The 27,200-nt window shown below is 40.7% G+C and overlaps 2 protein-coding genes across 2 annotated transcripts in view; both read left to right on the forward strand.

Moving 5' to 3' along the window:
* Positions 1–12,461, forward strand: part of ncor1 (nuclear receptor corepressor 1) — a 60,548-nt gene extending 48,087 nt beyond the window's left edge. The window contains exons 38-46 of the mRNA XM_030747252.1: positions 138–248; positions 7,194–7,342; positions 7,426–7,643; positions 7,727–7,870; positions 8,244–8,389; positions 8,532–8,585; positions 8,687–8,866; positions 8,978–9,148; positions 10,211–12,461. Of these exons, the coding sequence (XP_030603112.1) occupies positions 138–248; positions 7,194–7,342; positions 7,426–7,643; positions 7,727–7,870; positions 8,244–8,389; positions 8,532–8,585; positions 8,687–8,866; positions 8,978–9,148; positions 10,211–10,407 (1,370 nt within the window). The 3' untranslated portion in view covers positions 10,408–12,461. The remainder of the gene's footprint in view (positions 1–137; positions 249–7,193; positions 7,343–7,425; positions 7,644–7,726; positions 7,871–8,243; positions 8,390–8,531; positions 8,586–8,686; positions 8,867–8,977; positions 9,149–10,210) is intronic.
* A 1,338-nt stretch (positions 12,462–13,799) lies between these two features.
* zswim7 (zinc finger, SWIM-type containing 7) lies at positions 13,800–27,167 on the forward strand. The gene is made up of 5 exons (XM_030745611.1): positions 13,800–13,913; positions 18,362–18,383; positions 20,416–20,518; positions 25,038–25,142; positions 26,703–27,167. The coding sequence occupies exons 1-5, from the start codon at positions 13,838–13,840 to the stop codon at positions 26,811–26,813; spliced, it is 417 nt and encodes a 138-aa protein (XP_030601471.1). The 5' UTR covers positions 13,800–13,837; the 3' UTR covers positions 26,814–27,167.
* Positions 27,168–27,200: the final 33 nt, after the last annotated feature.

Here is a 27,200-nt window from a genome sequence, read left to right on the forward strand (position 1 = left end):
ACATAATAAATGTAATCTGTTTCATCTGTCTGAAAGAAAGACAAATGCCAGTCAATATATTGATTTCTAAATCACCAAATATCAATATCAGTCGAGTTCTAGTAAAGGGTAACCCTTTGTTCATGGTTGTCCCACAGTGACATCCAGTCGATATGACAGCACCAGTGGAGGAGCAATTGAAGTGATCAGTCCTGCTAGTTCCCCAGTCCAACCTCAGCCGGACAAACCAGAAGATGGGCAGGCAGCAGGTATGAACAGGCCGTCTTTAAGAATATTAATTTTTTGAGGTAAACAAAAGTGACTTTACAAATGCTCACATATCGTCCCATTCAGTTTATATTGATGATATTCATACAATGCTCTCAGAGTGCAACTAAGCTCTGTCACACACTCACATAAGAAATGATGCTTCGGGGCATTTGGTATGCAGTATTTTGAACTAGGACGCTCCAACACGCAGAACGGAGAAACTGGGGCACAAACCACCAATCTTCTCATTAGGTTCAGGCTCCTTTTTTGATACCCTTAGGTAGAGCAGGCAACCATTCTCCCAGACATCAAACACAGACACTGGACAGTATTCACATAGAACAACGAACGGGAGAAAAGAGAGGGTTCTCTCAGACTAAGAATACTACAACAAAGGTCAAAAAAGCTAAAAACACTATAATAAATAAATAGATTAAAATAAAAAAAACGAATAAATAAATGGAACAGATATGGGCACAATTGTCTGTAGCTTATTCAGAATAATAATAGCAGCTAGGACAGAAGAAGCTGCAAATCCCCAGAAAGTCATTGTTTAACCCTTTTGACACTGAGCTGTCACCACCGATACACCTTTGTGGAAGCGCACTTTGCATTACTGTAATTATGTGACAGTTTGTCCTACCACAAAAATTCAAATGTTTTCCGAAAGCTATGAAATCGCCCTTCACATGCAACACAGGGTTATTACAGTAATTTCACTAGCGCTGTTGCCAGACATCCACAAATAATGGGACAATTTAAAGACATTTAAAAACAAAAAAAAAAAAAAGGACACATCATGTCTCAAACTGATCTAAAAGCCTGTGGATTAAAACATGTGGTTGAACAGTATTAAATGCAGAAGGAAAATCAGTAAATAAGAGTCTGGCATGACAGCTCTCACCTTCCAAGTGCTTAAAGAACAAGTTAAGAAGAGAGGATGGCATCTTCCACACCTCTGTGGGGGCTGTACGCAAACTGTGGAGGATTCAACACCTGTTCAGTGTGGTGCAAAATCGCCGACTGCACAAGTTTTTCATTAAAATTGAGATTAAAGCCACTGGCCTAAAATCATCAAGAGATTGGGGGCAACTGGATTTAGGAACAGGGACAGTTAGAGCATTCTTCCAGACACTGGGGACATATTGTAATTTTAAGGACTGTAGTAGCACACTGGACTCAGCTCCTCTGCAGGAGAATACACATGGGATGTCTGGTCCATGACTCCTATTTATGTTAATGTGAAGAAATTCCTTCACTTTTGCTGATATTAAAATGCTGACTGCCTCTTAATGTGTAGCTCAGTTCCTGAAAATCTTTGCTGAAATCATATAGATCAAAAGGATTATGAAAGCAGTTTAGAGCATTGTCAGATTCTTGATCTGTATTAAAAAGCTCTAAAATGCTTCCTCACTTCAGTCTATGTCTGTGATCTGGACTTTTTTCCCTCATTTAAACAGTTTTATAGATGGGCAGTAGATGCATACAGTTATGATCTGCTTATCCCAGAAGTGGGAGGGGGAGGGACTTGTAGGCATCTTTACTGACCCGTAACAGAGATCTAAAGTTTGGGGCATCATTTGACTGCAGCTTTTGCACAGTATTTTGCACAATACCAGAGGTTGAGGCAACATTTGTCTTCAGGTGAATGTACACTGTGGTTATAAATATTTGTGCAATCTCCCGAGGCAGATAAAAGGGATGCAGCGACACCGATAAAAGTTCCATATCTGGTGTATAAAGACGCTGCCTCGCTGTCACGGAGCTGCAATTGCGTTTGTTGATATACAAACAAACCCCACCCCCCCTTGTGGTTTCCCCATCACATCAAAGAGAGCGTCGAGGCAGACAGGAGCAGTGTGGATGTTTCTAAGTTGTTTTTGTTGTTTGGATTCATTGTTACAAACTAGTCTAGTAAGAAAAGTGTGATGCTAGTTTATATTTCCTAATCTATTACTGCGTTAATTCTAATGTTTTATTTGTGTGACAGTCACACAGGTGCTCTTTTAAGTAATATCAGCCTCAGTGATGGTGCAGCAGGGTTCCAGGGAGCCATGACACTTCTTTTTTTAAACAAAAAGTCCCCCTTTTTACCCAAAACAACAGTTGGATGGCTCTCTTTATTCAGAGTGTTTCACGCCAACCTGCTGGGAGCATTATACAATGGCCGATCGTTTTAGAAACAATAGCAACAGTTGGTTTGTCTTTATTATGCATGTTTCACGATAGCTGTTAGGCTCCTTAAACAAAGACATGTAGTCTATCATAAACAACAACAGCCATCCTGGCTACTTTATTATGTGTTTCCCTGATACCTCACACAGACCTACTCAATCAGCTGTTTTACTCCCATATTCGACTGTTGTATGAGTCTGTCAGTTTTAAGCAGATTTGGAAATTAAATGTGTAATCCTAGTTTCTGTTTGAGCACCGACGCTCTTTCACTGAGCGTGATAAAAGCTGTCAGTTTGGTGAAAACATTATAGCTGCAGAATCTCAACCTTTTTCTCACCACTTTATCCACAGATTTCTGGAAGAGCGTGCGTAGGCTGCCATGACAGACTGCTACTTCCGCTGTTCGGTTTTATACTTCCGGTTACCCAAAGTTAGAGCCAGAGTTAATGACAAAATTGTGTTACTTTGTGCTGTAACGGGCGGCTTTATTAGTTGGAACATGAGCTCAGATTCAACTTGTGCTGTTGTCGGTTGTCACTACATCAGTCTGTACATTTTTTCAAATTATTTTATTCTGTAAATTTGTTCTTTTACCCCCAAATTATACTACCCAGTTGCACATCCTATTACCGTATTTTTTCCTTATGTTTTAAGTTTTCCTTTAATGTACAGCCTCTTATTTTTTTACGTTATTTTATTTATAGTGTGACATTACAGCATACAGCCTACACAAAGCTTTAACAATGCATGCCGTCATGTAAACACGTAGCAGTTAGCAAGATGACAGCTGCGTGTCTCCTCGATCACAGCTTTCGGCCAGTCCAGTGTTTCTGTTTCAGTGATCTGAACACTCTGATATCCAGATCAGTGATATACCTTCCACAGAATAGCTGCAGCATCACTACATGATTTCCCTAATCAGCCATACAGGAACAGCTGACTGTCTCCACCGCTCCACTTTCCCTTAGCATGACCCATGCTAAGCGCTTAGCTTGGCCGATGCTCTGGCTCGGCTCTACAGCTGGTTTAAGGAAAACAACGTTGCCTTGTTTGTTAAGCATTACTTTATTGATTTTATTGCTTTGAAGGTAATCTGGTGCTCTTATAATTACGTAATTCCTCACCATCAACACCTTTGGAAAAAACAAGGTAACTGATAATGTCGATGTAGCTGACTTCAGGCCATAATTTCATGTCATTTACACAAGTAACAGGTGAGGCACTGTTACCTCGCTGCTTTTTAAAACTCCTTGCAATGTATCCACCTCCGATGTGGTACCATTTAGGCCAGGTAAAAGAAACTGCAGTGTCAAAATGTTTGAATGAACAGCAAGTGTGTAAGCCCGCAACCGTAAACAACAGCGTAAACGGAAGTAAACTACCGGCTTCCGCTGTGAATTTTGGGTAATGGCACGAAGTCAGGAATACTGTGGATACGTTCCACACAGGTTTAGCCCACAGTTTGATTCAAAGTCAGAATAGAATATCACACAGGCTGAAACAGTGTCTCAGTTTTTGTGTATACCTTTATAAAAATCCTTTTTGTTTGTTTGTAAGTCAATATGACACAGTACTTCATTAACCAGACTTCTGTACTTTTTCATCATTAACAGATATTCTAAGTCTTAATGAAACATTTCTGCACAGTTTTTCTTCAACAGACGCAACTCAATAGCTGACAGCAGAATGAAGTTGAAATCGACTGTCATGTTTAAATCACTTTACAAAAACACCCACTCCTAAATAACCGGTGCCTGCAGCGTGCAGGGTGTTGCTGATAAATCAGAACGCACAGACTATCATGTTTTTCATGTGTAAACTTGTTTTTCTATTTTTTTCTGTATTGTAGTTTCCATCGCACACTCCAAGTATGATGCAGACAGGTCTAGTGACAGCACACTCATGGGAGTGCTCATGTCTGTGTTTAGTTACAGTGTTATCAGTTATGTTGTGCCGGTCTCTCATCCGTGTTATTATTAGTTTGAGATGTGAGTTACACACGTTATCTGGTATTGAAGGTGGTTAGCAATGGGACACCTTGACTGAGATGACCGTAGCAGCTAATGGCCTAGGATCACCGTAGCTGTTTAAGGGCACAGTTTGATTTTGCCATTAAAGCTGCCATTCCTGTACTTAACCATTGAGAAGGTCAGGATTTCAACAGTTGGTTAAAAATCTCTGTTAGCTTTCTCCACTGGTGTGTGTTACAGTACTTTGTATACAACTGTAGTAAATTCTCTGTTTTAAAACCATAGGTCTCACAGAATGGATTAAAAAATGATGATTTATTATCTAACTGTGCAACCCCCCATGAAGGATCCTACATCTACATTCCTTAAGACTGGCTCGAAATATGATTCTTCTACTTGCTCAAGGCAAAAAAGGTTTTCATAACCCTCTTTGTCTGCGTATGTACTCGTGTATTGTAGCGAATTGTAGCAGTCTGTCAGTTTTTAAGCAGATTAGGAAATTAAACGTGTAATACTAGTTTCCGATTTAGTAGCAGATCTGTTTCACTGAGTGTGACAGAACATCACAGTTTGGTGAAAACTCTGTCTTTTCTGGCCACTTTATAAGTTCCACACAGATCATAGTTTGAGTCAAAGTCAGAACAGAATATCACACAGGATGAAATAGTGTCTCTGCGTATACACTAATAATCAACTAAAACATCTTAATTGAGAAATTTCTACACAGGTTTTCTTCAACAGATTTGTAGTCATCTTGTGTATTGTGTGGTCCACATTCATTCTGTAGTCATGAGTATTCTGCTTCTCATGCCTCAGGTTTTATGGTCCAAACACGCTACAGTAGGTGTCTTGTGCTGTCTTTATTTTGTCGATGTCCACACCTTTCACATCGTTCTGAATGCCGATATTTGGCAGATGTAGTTCAATCTGAAATATTTTCACAATTATTCTGTAAATTGGACACATTTAAAAAATATATATATCCCTATTCACAACGCTAGAGTCATTTAAAATGACGAAAAACAGTGAGGATCAAATAGATTAAAAATATTGTTCTCAATGTAACATTTCAAAGAATTTACAGATTTGAGCTAACCCTTTGTAACAACACTGGTAAAACTGTTGGTGTATATTGTTTATATTATTCAGTTGTGTATATGTATTGGTGGGTGCATATGTGCATGCCTTTATGTATATTCTCTTTTTATTAATGTGACCCTAATTACAGGACATAAAAAAACAAGACAAGACAATTTTTTTTTTAAATTTGCCCAATTGTTTTTATTGATGTTTGAATTTAACACTTTAATTTTTTGGTCTTTGTTTTTTGATTGCTCTTTTTTTGGTCCAATTCAGTTTTATTTATTTAGCCCCAAATCACTTCAAGAATTATGCTTTATTGATGTGATTACTTTTGTTTTGACTGTTGGGTTTTCTGTGTAATTGTTGTTGGGTCTTTACCTTAGAATCAAAAGCACTTTGAGGCGAGTCGCCTCAGGGGGGCTAAAAATGTGTCCACATACACCTCTGAAATTAGCTGCGGTCCTGATGGGAGACGTATCAAAGGCATTCTGCAGATTTTGCAAGTGTGAAATATTTGCTCACCATGCTGATTTAATTCAACATGCCAAAATAGAGAAGCACACAAAAAAAACTGCATCTTTCTCTTCTATGAGGCTGAGAAACATAGGTTTCACTGCTTCAAAACACAATGAGACAAAAAGAAATGAGCTAAACTACTATAGAGCTATACTGTTTAAAAGCGGCCTCAGTTTTACACAGTGTTGTGGGTTGCCAGTTGGGCTTTTTTTTTTTTTTTTTGGCTTGTTTTCATAGAGCTGGTTGCTTGTTTCTATCGCAAGACCTGGCAACACTGGACAGGTGCTCCAAAAACCAGCAATGGTCAGGTTGATGTCCGGTGAGCCATGACACAACACTTCCTGAAATCCTTTTGGAAACTAATGTTTCCCTGCTATTTGTCCCCTTTTGTTTCTCGGGGACTGGACGTTCCCCATTATTGGTGAAGTCAGGGGAATCCTGGACATCTGCCGTTTCCTCAGACTCAGCCTGATTTCGCCTCTTATCCCCCATTATCTTTTGTGACATGCCTCCCGAGTCATTAAAGTTCTTCCTAATACGATCTGGCACTTGAACTTCTGACTGAGCTAAACTCTCACAGTTTAGCTGCAGCAGCACCTCTCTGCTGTATTGCACTCTGGCTTGACTGACAGCTCCCTCAACATAGGCGACAAGGAGGAAAGAAAAGTAGGGCCAAATACACCGGATCCATTGTGGAATAACAGTATGTGAAGCATTTAAAACAACCACTAAGTAATCATGGAAGACATAACAAATAAAAGCAATAAAACAGGTTTGCGAACTAGGACGCCAGACTCTCACTGCTGGTCGCTGCATGTGCTCGCGCCCCGGGTTAGAGAATGATACCTTAGACCAATGGGAGCTTAGACTGTTCAAAGATTTACTTTAATGTCAAAGTAGGCGTGTTGCAGGGTTGAGGAGGTTTTGGCATCGAAGGCTAAAATTAGCTGTGTTGAGTAAACATGCCGTAATTTGAATGGCTTCACCCACTGACCTTGTCATTTGAGATTTTCAGACAGCATTCCTCTGCACAAGTCTAGTCCCCACACTGCACTTAGTTATTTTTCCACCTGCAAGCAGATGCGGATCATTTACTTTTGGCATAGAGTCTGTTGGCTTCTTGCTATCTCATTACTTCTGACTTCATTCACCCTGACTCTCCAAAACAACTCTGCTCTGTCCCCGGTTAACCTTCACCAGTTGGCATGCGACCTTATGACATGAGTCGATACCGGCCATCAGGGGAACCGCCACAGTCCGGCTCGCAGCAACCCTCTTCCTCCCAGGCTGACAGTTACTCGCAGGTCCCCAAAACTCATCGTGTCATGACCTTGGCAGACCACATTTCGGTAAGAAAACACAGCATTCTGCAACATGTACCAGGTAATCACACCTAGCTAACATGGTTTTCTGGTCACTCCCTGTAATGCAGCACATCATAACACAGGACTTTGCCCGGAATAAGGAGCCTCCTCCAGTCTCCTCCTCAACCTCTGCTGCATTCCAGAGCATTGTGCCGCCTGTGTCCTCTTCAGGTCGAGGCAAGATGCCCAGTCGCTACAGTCCTGAGAATCAGGTGCAGGCCTCACACCACCAGAGACCCTCCAGTAGAGTTTCCCCAGAGAACGCCCCTGACAAGCCCAGAGCCAGGTACTTAAAGTGTGAAATAATAAGAATGGGTCTAATTTATTATTTGCCCTTGGACTAAAATATTGTCTCTCCCTCCTCTTCAGGCCCGGCAAGTCTCCAGAGCGAGGAGGCAGGCCAATGGAGAACTATGAACCCATCTCTCCACCACAGAGCTACCAAGGCATGGACAAACAGGAGTCTGGTGGACCTCCACCCCAGCGACGAGAGGGTGACAGCTCAGAGATCAGGTAGTGGAGGTGCTCAGCTTGTTTGGTCGATAATTGGAAGCCAGTGCAGCTCTTAAAAATCAATTCAGATTCAGTTTTGATAGTTATATTCAAATTGTCATAATACTGAAGTTCCTGTGATTATAGCATTAATTACAATAGAATGTAGAGAGTGATAAACATCCGCTTGTGTCCATTGTACACCTTCTGCATGTGGAGTGAAATATACTGAAATTTGACTATTATAGTTAGCAGTTAGATTGCTGTTTGAACCCTGATATTTGATACCTGTCTGTTAATCAGTGTCCTGTCTGGGTGCCAGCGTCCAAAGTGTTTGAACCGCAGTGAAGCTGCGTAGTAATAATTTGACTCTTTGATCTTTGTGTGGTTCAAGGAGTGACTCGCGGTCCCCAGGAAGTGTTAGCTATCTGCCTGCCTTCTTCACCAAGCTGGAGAACACCTCACCGATGGTGAAATCGAAGAAGCAGGAGATCTTTCGTAAGTTGAACTCCACCTCTGGTGTCGGTGATTCTGATGTTGGTAAGTGGGTCTTTTCTTATCCTTTCTGTTGAACTTAATCCTTCTAATTCTTCTAACACTTTATGCATGTGACTTATTAAATCATTTTGAACTCAGTTTCTTCTAAACTGGCTTTGTTTCACCAATAATAATTGTCTCGCAGGAAACGCACAACCAGGAACAGAGATTTTTAACCTGCCTGCTGTTACCAGCTCCAGTAAGTAGCAGCATATCTCGTTCAGATACTTCACACTTTATTTAAGCTGATTTCCTTTCTTATTGTAGCTTTTTTTTGTGTGTGTGTGTTATGATTTGTAGGCAGCATCAACCCCAGGAATCACTCCTTTAGTGACCCAGCCAGTAATCTGGGTCTGGAGGACATCATCCGCAAGGCCTTGATGGGCAACTTGGAGGACAGACAGGAGGAGCAACAGGGTGGAATAGCATCAAACGCTGGCGGTGATCCTCGGCAGGAGGCCACTCCATCTCCCAGTATGGGTAAGCGTCAATCCCAAAAAGAAACCTGTGCGGTCAGCACGAGTTGTGCTTGTTCTGAAGGGATCTTATGTTTAACATGTTAATTTACACATTCTGCCTGTTTGAATTCAGGTAAGCAGAAGCAGGGCAAAGCAAATAGTCGGAAATCCAAGTCTCCTAACCTGGGTCAGGTCTACGGTGGAGGGGAGCGCCCCTCATCAGTGTCCTCCGTCCACTCTGAGGGAGATTATCACAGACAAGCCCAACAGCAGTGGAGCTGGGATGACCGACCCTCGTCCACAGGTGCACTGTCCAGTCTTAAGATAAGATAAGATAAGATAAAACTTTAATGATCCCACGACGGGGAAATTTGTGCATTACAGCAGCTCAATACAGAGAAAAAATGAAAAGGATGAGTAAGAACAAATAACTAAACTAAAAACAAAAACTAAAATTCAATAGAATAAAATAAAATAGCAAAAAACTATACACATATACATAAGCACTATATACATAAATATATATATATCAGTCTTTTGACATGTTGTAACCTCTCACACTAAAAATGTCTGTTACAGATGGGATCTTGGAATTATGTTTGAGGCTGAAATAGAACTAAATGTATTTTAAAGCGCAGCTGCAGCTAGTCTGATGTTCTGACTACATTTCATGCTGAAATTTGTTCACAGATTGAGATTCAGTCATTAAATGATGGCAAACAACATTTTGAGGTTTAGTGTATGAAATTCAAACTCTGAACCTTGACATATTTTGCACTGTAAATCACCTAAATGAGTCTCAGTGGGTCCATAACGCATCACACAGATCAGCAAACCGTGTCTGGGTTGGAGTCCAGTTAAACAACAGTTTCTGAGCAGATCTGGTTTGGATCCATTTCACTTCCGGAGAATTCTCAGCTCATCCCATCCGGATCCATTTTGGATGCATAGTGGTTTATTTTGTCCTGACTTGATTTGAATTTAAAATGGCTCATCCTTCCAAAGTTATACTGAAGTAACTAAAATTTAGCTGTGCATGCTAATATTTCATATAACATGTTTGTCTTTACTGATCAAACTTTGCAACTTGAAAGCTGCTCTGCATTTTTTTGTGTTATATGTAAAACAGTTACTATGAACTGAGTTTGACTCAGTTACTGTTTGGCTAACAGCAACTGAGTCAAACCCAGGGTGGATAGAGTTGATTGAACTAACTGATCAGCCTTTCTGGGAACCAAAAACCCAGAGTTACTCAACACAAAGGTTATGGTTAGACTCTGAGTTTGTTGAACCTGCTCCCTGGAATCGGGCCCTGGAACCATTTCATCTACATGTTCTCACTCTTGTTGTCTTCCCCTTTCTGCAGGACCCATGCAGTTCCCCTACAACCCGCTGACAATGCGGATACTGAGCAACACGCCACCCACCTCCATAGCCTCACCCTCCATACAGAGCCAGCAGCAGCAGCTGCAGCAGAACCCAGCTGGAGCTCCAGGCCAGCGGCGAGAGTGGCAGTCTTTGCTGTCGGAGCAATACGAGACCCTGTCTGACAGTGACGACTGAGCCCTGCTTGCTACAGCTTTATTAACCAGAAGAGAGGCCTGCGCTTAGGCTTGTCTGTTCACACCCCTCTCCCAGAACTAACCTCGCTCTCTGGCGAGTGCAACAGGTAGATGGGGTGTTGTCCTTTTTTATTATTTTTGGTGCTGTGGCGCCCCCTGGCTGTTGTCTGAGAGTACAAGCAGCAGCAGCAGCCTGTGACAGGCAAGGTTCTCCTGGATGTAACTTGCTTTTTGTCCCAGAAGCACTCGCCCAGCCTGTTATTGAGAGGGGGGAGGGGGGTAAACAAAACTCAGCTGAGGGGATGACATGAGAAACGGGAAAGATTAAAAAAACTTAATATGTAAAAAGAGACACAGAAGAAACTATTTCTGAAATTTGTTTGATTTCTGTAAAGATATACCTTGTCTTTAAGAAAATCATTGTATGTAAATAGAGTAACCTTTTGCAGTGTTTTTCTTAACTTGATTATTTCTTATTTTAATGTCGCTTTTAAATTGATCCACTTTAAATGGAAAGAGTATGGGTGCGTTCTTTAATAACGTAGTTGGTCTCTCGCAGTCCAGCCTCTCCCACCCCTCCGAACCATGTCACCCAGCACACATACACAAATATTTTTACCATTGCAACGCTAAGAGAGACCGGACCTGTGGTTTGTACTTGACCATGAGCAGAGCACGGAGATTGTGCCGCCCTGCGCGCCATCCACCAAGCACCACCAGAGACTGAACGTTGCGGACATTGGAGGACAAAAGAAACAGACTAACATTTCAAACAGCACTCGGTATCTGATACCCGTCTTCATCACACAGTGGGGATGATGCATGGATTGTAACTGTTGGATGGCAGATAACCGTTCACCCTAGACAGAGAAATGTCTTCGAAACAAGTTGAGAACACTGGTGTCATAGCAGAAAGGTGAAAAGTCTGATATAAGCTTAATTTTTTGCCAGAAATTATATCCTTATGACTACTCCTGGACCCCGTCTGAATAATGAAAGTGAGCCAATGTGTTTTTATTTTTTGTTTCTTCAACAGAGCTATGTGATGTCACATGTAGCTGTCTCTTTGCAGTTTCCAAACTGTCCAGAATGATTTGCTCTGCAATGTTGACATGGTTTTAAAAAAAAAAAAAATAATGTCAGGAAGTTTTTGTTTTGGATGCTTTTGCCATGCCTTGTGACTTGAGAAAAAAGGCAGCTTTAACTAATTTTCTCAGAGATATACGTTGGTGTTTAATGTCTGTATTTGTTTCTGTAATCCCTCTTTTTTTTTTTTTTTTTTTTAATAGACTGTCCTGACAAAAATCTGAACTCTGTAAACTCCATCACACACATCACACACAAAGGCAAAACTAACCAAACCTAAAGAACGGTCTGCACCATTGTTGCACTTTTTTATTTTTTTTGGCTTTGTAGCTTTTGACAACAAAAAGCATACTACCTGCTGTGTAACTTATTCAGCCTCCAGCCCCTCATATACTAAAATGTGCTTTAACATTTTGCCACCGCTCACAGAAATTTGGATGTTTTGACTTTGCTTTTTTTCTTGTAGCTGGTACAGGAATTCTTTTTTTTTTTTTTTTTTAAAGTGTGACAGTTGCATCGCAGTTACAGTTTTCAGTGTATGGTACCATGTTTAGGTATTTAGTGTCATGATGATTCAGATCCATGACCACTTAATCTCTGCTTTCATTGTGTCACACAACAGACATAAAGCTTTGAATATATGAATTATACTAGGTCAACTATCATACATGGCAGTAAACTTTGTTTTAGATATGTGAAAAAATACCATATTTTGGCTTTTTCAGCTTTCACTCTGCTCAGTTAACAAATCCATTCTGCTCTAAACTTGATATTTCCTTTTTTTTTTTTTTCTTTCGTTTTTGATTTTTGAATTGTTTGTCGTAGCACATGTTCAGATTTTTATTTTGTCATTTTTCTTCAACATCTTTGCTCTTCATCCTGTTTAGATGGGGTGTTATGTGTTTACAAATGCAATGATTAAAAAAAAAAAAAAAAAAAAGTTTACAAACTTGAATCTTAAAGAAATCCGACATGAAGCCGAAAAAATATTGGAGCATCTTTTCAGCTCTTATCAAACACACAGTGGTGACTTTTTTTTTTTTTTTTTTTTTTTTTTTTTTTTTTTTTTTTTCTTTTTTTGGAATTGAGACTTGAAAACCCATGTAACCTATGATGTTGAAATGCAATGTTTGTATCGCACAATGTCTCTCGGTAGGCTATTACAAGAGTTCAGACCAATCAAATAAAGTGGATCAGATCACCACTGAAAAATGTGCAGATTCTTGATAGGTGTACCATCTTTTTATCCACTGCTCTTTTTTCAGAGTGCACTCGGGCAATGGCGCTCGCTCTTTGAGGTGTATTGCAATAATTTAGTTTAATTTTTATTTGTCAGGTAATGCAATACAAAATAAAAATTAATGCCAGCAATCCCTTGTAGGTAAAAGTTTGGCAAATGCAACAAATCTATCAGTTATTAACGATTCTCAGACTTAAATTGAAGCTGAGTGAGGCAAAAATGTTAACTGAATTACTACAAATTCAAAGAAAATGTTATATAATTAAGTCTGACACCAAAACATCAGAGACCTTTGGAGTGCAGATTAAAGAATATTGGTTAATTACTGTTGCATAATAATTTTGCCACATTTTCATGTCAATTCTGCTGTCAGTTTGACCTTTAAATCCACACATGGCCATAGGAAAAGTAAGCCGATGAGTTTTTGCTCCTCCAGGCAAGTTGATGGCTTTCTGTTTATGATGCATTAAAGGAGCTTCCTGCAGTGACTCAGACTGTTTGAAACCTTTAACTGAATGTAGCGTCTCAGTCATCCAGCAGTCATGTGTAACTTAGAATGTTTAATATATGGACACCAAGCATCTCTTTCACCGTGTCTGCTGTGAAATGGGTTTGTTCTGGAGGCTAGCTCACTTCTAACTTACTGCTTATACCAGAGCTAAATGTCTTACTGTGGGAAAAAAGTTTAGCTGATCTTATGTCTCCTGCCAGTACAATGCTGCTTTATCATTGACACGGTATGAGATATCAGACTTTAGTGCTTTACACCATATTAAGAAATGAATTAAATTTCCATAAGTTTGTATTAATATACATGGAGTTTTAGGCTTTGGACTTATTTTCCTTTCATACACAAAACGATGTTTTTTTTTCTTCTTATTTACAAGAAAAGGTGCCATCACATTTTTGTGGCATCACGGACATTCATATAACACCTCAAAAGCAAAATATTCCAAATAATCTCCTCCACAAAAATGTGATCTACTTTAGGACTTTTATTTTGGAGGGAAGGCAAACCTTCAACACAACAACGGAAGTTGTAATATTTTGGTGGCACTTTATTGGCTGGAAGCGTCAGAGACTTCCTGCAGCAAGCGGTGCGAAAATGCGCTCGTTTTTACCTGCAGTGGCGGAACAGCTTTTTCGAGATATACAGAAAACATACCAGGAGACGTCTCAAAGTAAGACGACAATGACGAAGACATGCATTTGGACTTGGATGGGTTTAATTTAACGTAGCTTTAGCATTGCTACCTAACAATTAAAGCAGCGTGTGAGAGTGTTGACTTTAAAGGCGAACTCGACGTAAAATCATCGTTTTCCTGGGAGCGTCTAATAATTGAAACGCAGGTAGCAGCAAACTTTCCTGTGCTTCATATTAACTTTAATGTAGGAATCGTTGTGGAACCTTTAATTTATGCACTTTCACATCTTGGCAGTAGGAGGCGCTGCTGCCACACAGTTAGCTTCAGCCGAGAACCTGGCTGTTATGCACTACTACAAGTTTAAGCAGGTGGAAAAATGCCCTTTTACATGAAATGTTTTGACATGTCGTAATTTGGAAAGCTCAGCAATGCTCAAAATGGTGACTGACTGCGCATTTACGCACGGATAGTCCGGGTACAGTTAAGGTGCTGAGTCTGTTTTCATATTTGACAGAAAGCTGTCTTTCCTTTCTAACCGTTTTCTACTCTGCTTGAGCACTCAAAGCGCATTATACAACATGCCTTATTCACACACGCATTTTTTTTTACTACACCTAAGCGCTTTCTATCTACCATTCACACTACAGTGAACACATCAGAGAGCAACTTGGGGTTCAGTGTCATGCCCAAGGATACTTTGGCATGCAGACTGGAGTAGCCAGGAACGAACCACCAACTTTCCGATTAGTAGGTGACCTGCTGTACCTCCTGAGCAGCAGCCACCCCTATTTTGTGTATATTGCCTGTGTGAGTTTACATCCTGCTACACCCCAATTTCCTAATGTAACTTGCTCTGCCGTGTGTAAACTGTCTTACATTATTCAGGAATTCTCATTTGCACTGTTTTAAATGGCCAAACTGAAGCATGCAGTCCTATTTTGTTGGCTGGTGTATTTATTTTTCTTATTAAAGTTATGCCTATAGTTAGAAAATTGACACACAGCCCATCTTAGTCAGTGCATCGCCCAAGGCCATCTCAGCAGTTGTTTTATTTTACCTGCATTAACATTCATTAAATTTGAGCTGACAGCTGTCTGGGCAACAGCTTGCCTCTATACCCATCTGTCTACTGCAGGGGATAGAAAAACTAGCCAGAAAGCATAACATAACCTCTATGCAGTCTTGTAAAAAAAACTTTGTACACCCCATGATTTGATAGCTTGTAGAATCACTTTTAGCAGCAATGACCTGATGTAATCATTTGCTTTATGACTTTATCAGTTTCTCACATCACTGTGGGGGAATTTTGGTGCACTGCTCTTTACGATGTTGCTTTAGTTCATTGAGGTTTGCGCACATCCATTTATGCACATCTCTCTTAAGGTCCTGCCACAACAGTTCAGTCAGGTTGAGGTCTGGACTTTGATGGGTCATTGCAGCACTTTGGCTGAAAAAGAAAAGAATCATTCTGCTGTGCTTGGTGTCATTGTCCTGTTCCATAACCCAGTTTGGGCCATCCTTTAGCTGTCTGACAGATGGCCTGACATTTGATTCTATGATACCTTTGTATACAGAGGAGTTCATGGTCGCCTCAGTGACTACAAGGTGCCCAGATTCTGTGGCTACAAAACAAGCCCTCCACCACTGTGCTTGACAGTTGATATGAGATGTTTGTGCTGATATGTTGAGTTTGGTTTGTGCCAAACATGGTGCTGTGCATTGTGACCAAGCATCTCCACTTTGCTTTCGTATTTCCAAAGGCAATGACAAAAAACAGGAAAAATGACTGTTTCTCCACATTCACATCTGGTCTAGAGATTAGTCATTACAGGGTTAAGTAAACGCAGCATTCCACAAACAGGGAGTATTTTCTCAGGCAGAAAGTAAATTGAGGGCTGGGGTCCTCCTTAGGTTTACCGCTGTTGTAGTGAAAGAGATCCTGGATTCACAGTGACAATCACATGTCCAGTAGACATTAACACCCCAAACTGATAAAACCAGGTATTTGGTAAAGAAAATCCCAGTGAAGAGCTTTATTTTGTGTCTCCGAATGCAGTTTATATGAGATGTGATGGAGCTAAATGAGTATGTTGTGTTTGGGTTAAACATTTTGGGTTTCCACAAGGGAGAGCTCTCAGTATTAGATAGCTAATGTAGTTGGAAGAGTTAGGTCATAGAATAAAAGAGAGAAAAAACAAGAAAAAAATGAAAATAGAGATTTTGTTGAAATCGAAAATGACTTGAAGGCATTAAATGTGTGGAAATATGATGCAGAATGCAGGGACAGAAAGAAAGCTAAGCAAACAGGCTCAGGAAAAAGGGAAGTAGGATAAGATGAAAGTCTTGTCTGTATCTCTGCTTAGAGCCTCAGTGTGTCAGAGTGGATCACGACCTTGACTGTGCCCCTCCAATGGCTCCCCCTACTCAACCTCCACCACCACTATACAACAAAGATGGACAGCACATGGCGCCAGCAGACTCTCCCAATGATTCATTACTGACTACAGCTACACCACTGGAGGTTTCACATCAGCAAGCTGACTCATCAGAAAGCATGACCACCTCCACATCGGAGTTTCCTCTTGTAGCCCCCCCCCCAAAAAAAAACAAAAAAAACAAACAACAGACAGCAATGTGCAGACACGCCAACTGCCGTTCATATTGGAGTCAAATGTGCTAATGGACAGCCCCTACTAGTCTACAGTGGTCAGAAGCTCAGTGACTCATGACTGGGAAAAAGTTCTGGTAAATTTCCTCGATGTACTAATCTAAACAAACTGCAGCCTCTTTACCAGATCTCCTGAGTGCAACTGTGTATCAAGCACCTGCCAGAGGGTGGGGTGGCTCCAGAATGGGACAGTATGACCCGGACATCCGTTTCAAGTGTTATCAGAGGGGACAGAGCAGTCCCTCAGTAGGGACAACACTGCTGATGACAAGCGAGGTGGACTGAGGCTGGGGGGAGACACGTGAACGACGTGCTGCTACTCTGACTCAGCTGACACTTGAAGTTGATAGCACCACACCTACAATGCACACACATGATAGTACACAGCCTACGCACACACATGTAACACAAGCTATTCTCTACCTTAAAGACAAGTTGAGCGTTTCCAACTCCAACAGGGTGTCAGGACAACTGGAGAGAGAATATTTTATTATATCACCTAATTGTAATGATGAATCAGGGATAACTGTTTTTTTTTTTTTGTTTTTTTTTTAGCCACAGTGGATTTATTTACAGTTTATAGTTACAGGAAAGTGGGAGGAAGACACGCAGCAAAGAGCAACAGGTCAGGACTTGAACCTGCGCTGCCTGCTTTTGCCTCGCAGCATACATGGTCGCCTGCTCTACCACTGAGCCACCCTGGCACCCAGAATCAGGGAAATTTTAACTTTAAACACATTTTTGCTGTCTGCCTATTGCCAAATAAATTTATTAGGCCATGATCTTTGGGTGTTGGATTGATTAAACCCCTGAAGCCCTGAAAGTAGTTGATCCTGGCACTCACATTTTCAGCCCTGATCAGTTGTTATTGATGGAAACTTTCAACATAAATGACCTACTTTTGAAAGAAGCTGTGAAATGCACACACACGAAGGTTATAGTAGATAATTAAAACTAAAACTAGATGATGAAAAAAACATTTTAGTTAAGGACTTTTGAGGAAAAAAACCAAATTATTTAGTGAATTTGGAAAACTAACTAAAATAAAATGAATGTTATTAGTCTTTAGTGTTATTTATTATTTTGGTAAAGTTTGATATCACAACTTACCTGATGAGGTTCTGAACTTCTAGCAGACAGTGAGTCAGCTGCTTTCAGAAAAGCTCTGTGTTTTTATTATAATCTATATATTGTATCTATATTGATTTTCCTTAATCTTGCCTGCGGCATATGCTCTCCCTGCAGTAATAATTAAAAAAAAGACAAACAATAAAAACTGAACTGAAATGAGCAAGCCATTCTGGATACTGATCAAAAAGGAAAGTTTTAATCCTAATCTTAAAAATGTTTACAGTCCATCTTTGTCAAAAGCATGCAGTACTGCTGTTCGACCCCTTTGCAAAGGTGAATAGAACTCACAAAGAAAATCTGACTGCGTGCACCTTGATTTATTTCCACAGCTGTCATGAACTTTAACATTCTGAGCATTGCAGACCAGTAAATGTGTACTAATTTTTCACATGACTGTAAATGGCAGCAGTGTCACGGTTTAAAAATATGTGGTTGAAAACATGATGGTGGAATGCCCCTAAGTTTTCACACCTGCATAACAAATATTGGTGAGTGTAAAAAAGAAAAAACCCATGTTGAAAGGAACCGTTTTATATGTGGGAAGATTTTTTTCCAGAGGCTAATATATTTTATATTTTATATTATGTCTTCACATCAACACCAAAGCAGTCTTGGCTTACAAACCCTGCAGCTGCTGTTTAATTATGTTTTTACACATAATTAAATCACTTTTTTCTTCTTGCAGTTCCCAATGACCTGCTAATTGCGTAAGTATTATTTTCTTTTTTAAAGCATGTTTATTAATTTTCCACTAGTATAAAAGTACTCAAAAAAGAAAACAATAAAACACACAGAAACAATCCTCATTTGCATATATGCTATATTACTAAAAGTATTCTCTCATGTGCCTCCACACATATATGAACTTGAGTGACATTTTGAGCTGTAGCAGAGAGTGTCCGACAGTCTATTGTGGATGAATTTGATTACAGACTATTTGAGTTTTGTGGAATGTTGTACAGTTGAAACATGGCGCCTGAAGTGTACGGTACAATAGGCAAGAGCAGCATAATGAAGTTTCTGCACTTATAAAAATGTGTTAACCACTACACTATGTAGCCACACACTTCTAGTGACAGATATATCACTAGATGAAAATGGAAGAAGTGCAAAAGCGTCAGCATAAATGCCTGCTTAAAAGAGCCAAGATGGGGATCACTATAGAGGTATAGGGTCCTCCAGACCAAACTTAAAGGAGTTTTGGATTGGTCAGGAACGCTGACCTGACTGCCGGACATGACTGCCAATAGGAAATGTGTTCTTTGGCAATGCAGGCATTTCTTACAGGTTACTGTTAGCAATACAAGGAACAAAAACCTTCCATCTTTATTTATTAAAGGGCTCCTTATTTATTTTTGTCTTTACTCATTTTTATATCTATCACTAGAAGTGTGTGGCTACATAGTGTAGTGGTTAACACATTCTCTTGTTAAGCAAGAAGAGTAGCCAATAAAAGTAGCCATCCTGTGCTGTCTGAGTCTAAGTAAAGCAGTCTGCACATGACTGAGTCTGAGTGGCTGTGAAGTGGCAAAACCACACTGAGAATGACCAATGATGCATACGTGCACTCTGGATTTGTCCCACTGACACAGCGCTGACAGGATTGTGATGGTGCTCTGTGTCTTTACGAGGACATTTCCTGATGGCTTGAAATGCTGAGAGTGAAGGAGTGCTCCCTCTCACCACATCCTGTTTGCTAGTCAGGAAGCTTCAGCTTTAGGGGGCCTTCACACGCTGGTAATTCACTGTTAGACTTCCCCTTTTTTTGTATTTATCTCCCAGGCTTTGTAGAAGCATATTTATCATATAGCAACATAATTATGTTGTCCACATTAATGATCGCAGTCAGAATTTTATTAAAAACAAACTGAGTGATGGAGATGTAATGGATAAAGGGGTGTGCCTCTTATTGCACTGAACTTCAGCATGATTATCTAACATGATATTTTTTTCCATTGCATTTACTTAAGGGATAGTAGAATAATGTTTTTAATAATACAGACCTTTAAACCATTCATCATTAGCTTTAATTCCACACAGATGGTTTTGTTAGAGATTTTTTTTTTTATCTTGAATCAACTTTAGAGTTGGTTCTCAGTTAAATCAACAAGCCACAACTTCACATTACATTTGCATATGTGCACAAACACTAAAGAAACATGCAAGGAAGAAATGATGTTAAAATGTGTCACGTTGGTTCTACAAGCTGAACCACAGACACACACATACAGGTGTGGTTTCTGTGTTTAAACCATGTGTCTCATCTGCACAGCCTTTTGTTATACTCAAACATGGCTGCAACCTTTTGTGGTGTTTTCTTTTTTTTTTTTTTTTTTTAAAGCTGATCAGCTTCCCATAAATGCAGTGTTTTTTCAGAAGGTGGGGCATAGAACCACTGCTGGGGCTGTGCGGTGAAGTATGGAGTAGATCTAAGCTGAAGTGCTCTGGTTTATGAAGGAAAGACAAGAGTTTGCTGATATTCTTGTGCTAGACTTTTTTTTTTAGATTAAAATAAAAGTAGGATCCTTTTTTATTTTTAATCATTAATACAAATTGTGGGTGGGTGCTGTGAACTTTTGACATTTTTGAAAAGTTTGACACCGCTGCCATAAAATAAGAACATAAAATCAGCAAAGTTTCATAGGTCAGATTCTGAAATCCATAATATATTTGACATTTTTAATTGAAGAATGACTTTGAACTCTTTGTCTCTTTGCTTTGACTCTTCACGTCTCACAGGCTGAAGTTTGTCTTCGGGTCTTGTGCGCTCCAGGCGTTGGACTTGGTTGACCAGCACTCGGTCACCTGTCTGACATCTCCCAGTGGACGCAAGGCCTTCCAGGTCTGTCTCATTTTTTTTTTTTAAGCCCCATTTTCATTTCTCAGTGCCTCTAAGATCATAAAAGGTGTTTCTCATTGCATGCAAATAAATATATTGAGTTTATAAAACTGTGCATATTTTCAAAAGAACAGTTTATTTGTCCCTAAAGTTGGAAAATTACTTAATATCACAGAAAAGCATGCTGTTATTCCATAAGCTGAAAACTCTCCTGGGCCATGCTGTGCTTAAATGTGAGAGTTAACCTCAGTAGGACACAGCATCACTCGTGGTGGGCGAAACAAAGCAGTCCACCAAGGTTGTGGTCATTGTGTCCTGAATTTCCTGTAAACTCCTTCAGTCCCCTGTAAAAATAGTTTTATGAAAGGAGCATTAAAGTACAATGCAGCTTGTTCAGATTTTCAGCTCAGCTTAATTGTTCCACGGCTGTCTCATGGTTGACCATTGTATATCAGTATTGCCAAATATTTTTGGCACCATGTATTTTATTTACTCTAGCTCACTTCTTTGTCTTTATCCTAAGTTTTAGACAAAAAGTTCATATTGGCAGCTGGGAGTGTTCCTCCTGTAATCCGGCCAGGTGGGATTTTTTGTAAAGTTTTAGGTGGTAGTGCATGAAGTGGATTTTATTTCAGGGCAGCATGGTGGTGCAGTGGTTATTACTGTTGCCTCACAGCAAGAAAGTCCTGGGTTTGAATCCGCCATCTGGCCGGGGCCTTTCTGCGTGGAGTTTGCATGTTCTCTCCGGGTACTCCGGTTTCCTCCCGGAGCCCAAAGACATGCAGTCAGTGGGGTGAGGTTAATTGATCACTGGTCTCTGTGTCAGCCCTGTGACAGCCTGGTGTACCCTGCCTCCTGCCCCATGGCAGCTGTGACCGGTTCCTACGACCCTGAATTGGATAAGTAGAAGAAAATAGATGGATGCTCTCTGACTTCAATTTAAATTTGATGGCGGGTGCTTCGGTACATAATCAAACCAACCCTTTTAAATCATCTACAATCAGAACATGGTGAGATTTGCACAAAGATACAAATGAAGTTCTGGCTAAAATGAATCAAAGCAAATCTCTGACTTTTAATAAGACATAAAAGAGGAGGTGAAGATATCGCCGTGAGGATCAAAGTAATGACATTATGTTAAAGGTTGGACTTGAAGCCGTATTTTTTTGATCAGAGTGGAGCATCTTCAGGCAGCACTGGGAGTTAGATGCTGGGAATTAGAGCTCTAGCTCATTTTTAAAATAAAGCTTTTCTGCAATTAGTCATCCATTTGTTGAGCGTTTATACCAGTTTCCTGTAAGCTGGGAAGAGGATGACGGAGCAGCTGTCTCTCGCCACATCACAAAAATAATGTTATATTGGAAAAAAACAGTATTGTGTTTACTGGAAGTACAGTGATGTGTGTGTTCACTGGGACGAAGTTGATAAATGAACAGATTCAGCCATTTTTATCATTTCCTGGTAATAATCTGTTTCCGTTGGACACAATGGATTTTCTCCTGTTTTGGCGGTTATTTGATCGCCTTACCTCCTAAAGGAATGAATAACCCATGAGAGCTTGGCATTTCTTTTTCTTTTTTTTTTAAACCTTATCTCAGTCCTAAAGCTGAATGACCTTTTCATAAGAAATGTACCGCCGTCTGATGCAAAAGAGAATTTGTGAATTAATGAAACTCCTAAAATATGTGCTTTCAGTTAACTGTCATTCACACAAGTGTGTGTGTGTGTGTGTGTGTGTGTGTGGGGGGGGGGGGGGGGGGGGGGGTCATTACAACTTCTCACAGCTAAATCTAAATTCAGGGATTTTTCACTTTACAGTAACATAAACTGAAACAGCAGCACACTGTCTCATTTAACAGTCTTTGTCAAGCTCTTGCCTGAAATGATAATCAATAATTAAAACTCACTGCAGGTTATTTATTAGTTAATAAACTCAGTGAATGCTTTTTCCTCCCCTCTCAGATCATGTTTTAAGGTTTTAATTGAAGGTGGTGACAGAGGGCGGCTCAGATGATGCATGTAAGGAGAGTTTAGTTAATCCTCTCTAAAGTGTTTGCTAACCCATTCTCCTGATTGGAATGTAAAATGTAATGTAAAAAGTCTTTGTAGCATTGAAATGAAGGCTTTTTAGCTCTTAGAGTAATTCATCATCACACATCAGTATTTCAAGGTCTGTGTCTTGTAAGTCAGACTAAATGCACCCAGTCAGTTTGGACTGATGATGCAGATATACAGTATGTTGGTATACAGATACAGGGGCAGTGCATCTCCGTGACTTCCCACTGTAAATTTCCCCAAAGCCATGTTTGTAGTGTGGAACAGAGGGCTGCCCTAGTTCCTGCTCCTCTGGCTCATGCTAATGGTAAGTATTCCCGTGAGAGCCACTGTTTGTAGCAGAGATGGAGCCAGAACTCTGCTGAGTCTTTAACTCTCACCGTTCCAACTGCAGCGAGTAACAGACAGACCCTCATGTATAGTGTTTTTTTTTTTTAAGAAGCCTCGCTGCCTGCCAGCCAGTGGAAGCCCATGGTTTGGTGTTTTGATGATGCTTGTCAACAGCTTTGTGGTGAGAGCTGCAGCAGAGCCACATGAAGCCAGAGAAACAAAAAGGGCTGGTGTGAGCTGGTTTTAAAAGTGGCTCTTTAGAAACGGCAGTGGTCCTTGTCCATGTGGCCACAGTTTTACAGCTTCTGTCCTCATCTTGCTGTGCAGGGTACCTCTTCAGTGAGGTGTTGTAAGCCTGTGTAATTGTCTCTTTTGTGCCTTCTTTTTATAATGAAGTGTCACGTTGAATAAATGAGGTGTTTTCACTTTTGTAGGTCAGAGGGAAAGGTAATTCATGGAAGCTCTGGAGAATAATGGAGCCTGCTCTGCCATCTTGGCAAGCATTAGTTATTGTGGAGTGTCAAGCTAATCCACCGACTTAATGTCCTCATGTGTCATGTGTGTGAGGACGACCCCTAAATCACTGACCGTAGTTGGGAGTGAGTGCTGACATCATGAGCAGGAGCTTCAGTCAGCCGAGGCCATTAGACATCCTTTTTTTTTTTTCTTCCATGAATAATTTATTACTGATCTCACCTAAATAACTAATGTGAAATCATGTGGTTGGTGGACGCAAACTCTCCTTTAACCCTGTACGCTTTTAATCATTTCAAATGAAATTCTACTAAAAAAACAGTTCACACCAGGACGTTCCTGTAAATCTAGAGCCACCCTTCATTTTTTTATAATGAAAATGGGAAATGGATACAGTTATTTACTGAAATGTGCAAACATACATGGGAGTGTGGAGTGTAAGGCAAAAGCAGAGTTTTTAAAATTTTAATGAGCTTGAAAGTCAATATTTGGTATGACCACCTTTATTCTCCAGCACAGCCTGAACTCTGAGGCAGCTTCCTGCAGGCTTCTTGAAGGACGTTCTCCTCCACTGTGTTTTGCAGATGACTGTAAATGCTCGCTGTTCTACCTCTCTACTGACCTCCTCCCTACTAATTTTAAACTTGGATTCATCACTCCATCAGACCTGTTGCCACTGATTTTCAGGCCGTGTTTTGTTTTCCTTCCCTGAGATTGGCTTCCTGACAGCCACCCTTCCACTGAGACCATTTCTGATGAAGCTTCAGTGAACAGCAGATGGATCAGCTGAAGGCCCGGATGCATCTCTCAGGCCCTGTGTCAGCTCTCTGATCAATTTCTTCTTGTTTCCTAAGGACATGACTTTCAGATACTGTTCTGAAGATGGCTTTTTAGGCCTGACATCTTCTTTTGTCCTCCACTTGTCCAGTTTCCTCCAATTTTTTAAGGACACACTGCACACCATTCTGAGAAATGCCAAGTTTTTGAATAATAGCTTTTTGGGAATCACCTTTTTGGGGCAAAAATACAATTTCATGTCCGTCAAACTGTTTTATCTTTGACATTTTTTTTTTTTTTTGTAGATTCAGCTGAAGAAATGTGAACAAATGTTGTGTTTTATAACAGGCTGTTATTAACAAAGTGCCTTGAGTTATGTGCTCAGGGGCGCCTCAGAAAAACAAGATAATCTGGCGCCTTGGAAGAAAAATACAAAGGAATGAGGGATGGGTCAGGACTTTTGCACAGTACTGTATTATAGCCACATTGGTGTATGCTAATGGAGGGCTTACAGCTGTGAATTCAAAGCCGTGCATTTACCCAGTCAAGTGCTGTGACTGCAGCCATAATGTGTGAGCAGCTTGATTTCACACATGAAGCAGCTGCAGGGTCTACAGATGATGTCACGACTAGTTCAGGACAATTATTTCAACTTCTACTGAATTGTGTCGGAATTATGGGAACATTAGGAAAGATGTTTGTTTACCAGCTGAGCTACATCAGGACTGCCACTGCAAACAGGCCTGTAGTCAGATTTGATTTCAGAATCTCCCTCATAAAGAGCGAGTCGTACCTCTGCAATGATCTGTGTGAAATATTTCAACTGAGGCCAGCAAACACAAACTTTGCCACATATTTAAACACGTTTTGCGTGAATGTGTTGCAGGTAACAGGAGGCTCGGGGCGTTTGTACACTTGCTTCTTGTCCTGCCACTACTGCCCGTGCCCAGCCTTCGCCTACAGCGTGCTGCGCAGAAATGACGCCCTGCTGGTACGTCTCATACAAACCATCATGTCATGTTAAACTGAAGGTTTTTAGTTGGGGAGGGGAGGGGAGTAGCATTTAAAATTAAATGTGTTAGGATGTACTTGGCAAAGGTAGTTTCATATAAAAAAACATTGATTTTAACAGTATTGATATTTTGCCCTGCTCATAATTGTCTTCTGTATAAATGGTTCTGTGCTCTACGGAGAGCTCTAATATTTTATATTTGATTGGTCTTATGTTGTTATCTACTGAAAAGCACTCATGGGAGTTTATTTTGCTCCTTGCAGACTCCAAATGTCTCCACCTGTCAGGGGTTTGAGGAGAACCCTGTTTGTAGCTGTAGAGGTGAAACCCAAAGCAAACCTTTACTTATTTTGGAATGTAAGGGAGACATTTCCATTGTATATAGTAGTATATTTACGCACAGACGGGAATTCTGTTTAGCTTTCATTGTGTCTTCCAAAAGGAAATCTTTGCCAACTCAAGAAAGACAGAGCCCACGCTGAAATGTGTGTGACAGATGTGTTGTGGTCAGGTCTTGTTTTTGTCTGGTCGCTGATGGGCGTCTACCTCCCGTCGCTCCGACTGGCTGTTTTAGGTCCAAATATCTGCAAGCAAACGATCTTCGCTCCTCCTCTGACCGTCAGGGCGATCCCTGGAGGATGCTGCTAAAATCAGTGTGAGAAACAGAGAGCTGCAGCAGACCATGGAGACTCCTCATGAGCACGTCAGCACCATTGATATCATTCCCTCTGCAAACACACAGGAGACTAAAAATGATCGTCAGACTGTCCGCTCAGTCTAGATGAGGCTGGAGATGGTTTGTGTCGTTCCAAATGTGGAGGCGAAATGGTGGATAATCCCATTTAAGAGAACTCTCACAAGCCCAAAGTAAGGAGACACACGCAGGGTGTAGTCCCGCCTCACTAGAGCCACTCTGTTCATGCATGTGCTCTGCAGATTCCAGCATGACCAGAAAAAGACAGATGAGGTCATGCTGCTCTGACAAGAATAGGTCAGTAGACATTAAAAGGAGCTCACCTACCACAGGCATGTGCTGGTAAACAGGAGAAGCCGGCAAACAAACCTCCCCACTTTTGCAGATTTAGACGTTTAGGTCATTTTTGACCCTTGATTGAGGAAAGGGGTAGAAAAGTCCACAGACAGGCTGTTGTGCAGGTGGAACTCATCTGCAGTGCATGCAGTAGACTGAGGAGCTCATGAACACGCTCATTGACACATGCTCACAGATCTACTAGAATTACTTTGTACACAAACATCCACACGCACGACCCTTTTTAACATCCGCACTCTCCATTTATATTAACATTTTTCATTGTTTATAAATATTGGAAGTTTTTCTGGTGTTTGCTTTGTGACTCTCAGTGTTAAGATGAGTCAGTGGAATATTTCCAACAGGTCAGAGCCAAGCGGCTCCTTTATTTACATGAGAACTTTGAATTTAAATTACTGGCGTGTCATTACAGGTTCATATCCGTGTCATTAATCACACCGGCCCTGCTGCTCATCTAATGGATCTGTGTCTGCAATCTTTTCTTCCAGTGCAAACACATCCTGGCCGTCTACCTGTGTCAGGCCATGGCTGTGACTCAGCAGGAGAGTGTATCTGATCAGCAGATGTCCGTGCTGCTCAGTGGGACGACAGCCCCGTGACTGCAGGTAGATCGGCACACCGGGCCCTGCAGAAGCATACACTGGAGCACCGAGCCTCCCGGACAAAAGCCAGTGTAGTGAGATAGACGACACCGAGCAGGGGAATGCTCTGAAAGACCACAGATGTCCCATTTATTTTCTCTTTTTGAAGGAGTTCTTAATCTGTTTCCCAGGGAAAAAAACCAAACATCTGTTCGCTGAATATGGACTGCTCCACATTTAGTTTCTTTTTATCTGAAACTGTCAGTTTGACACAGTAAGCATCTGTGTACTGAAAGCACTTTGTTGTTTTTTTGTTTTTTTTTTGAAATAAGGACCTTTTTCCAGTCTGTAAATTTAAACTGTCACATGATTTTAAAATGTGAATTTCAGGAATAAAGACTGATT

This window comes from Archocentrus centrarchus, chromosome 14, assembly GCF_007364275.1.
Source record: "Archocentrus centrarchus isolate MPI-CPG fArcCen1 chromosome 14, fArcCen1, whole genome shotgun sequence".
In the NCBI taxonomy this organism is placed as follows: domain Eukaryota; kingdom Metazoa; phylum Chordata; class Actinopteri; order Cichliformes; family Cichlidae; genus Archocentrus; species Archocentrus centrarchus.

What these genes read in the sequence shown, in the direction of transcription:
- zswim7 (XM_030745611.1), top strand. Translation starts at nt 13,838, where the DNA reads ATGCGCTCGTTTTTACCTGCAGTGGCGGAACAGCTTTTTCGAGATATA. An exon ending in ATACCAGGAGACGTCTCAAA is followed by an intron (nt 13,914 to 18,361) that starts GTAAGACGACAA and finishes TTCTTCTTGCAG; the next exon opens with TTCCCAATGACCTGCTAATT. An exon ending in CCCAATGACCTGCTAATTGC is followed by an intron (nt 18,384 to 20,415) that starts GTAAGTATTATT and finishes CACGTCTCACAG; the next exon opens with GCTGAAGTTTGTCTTCGGGT.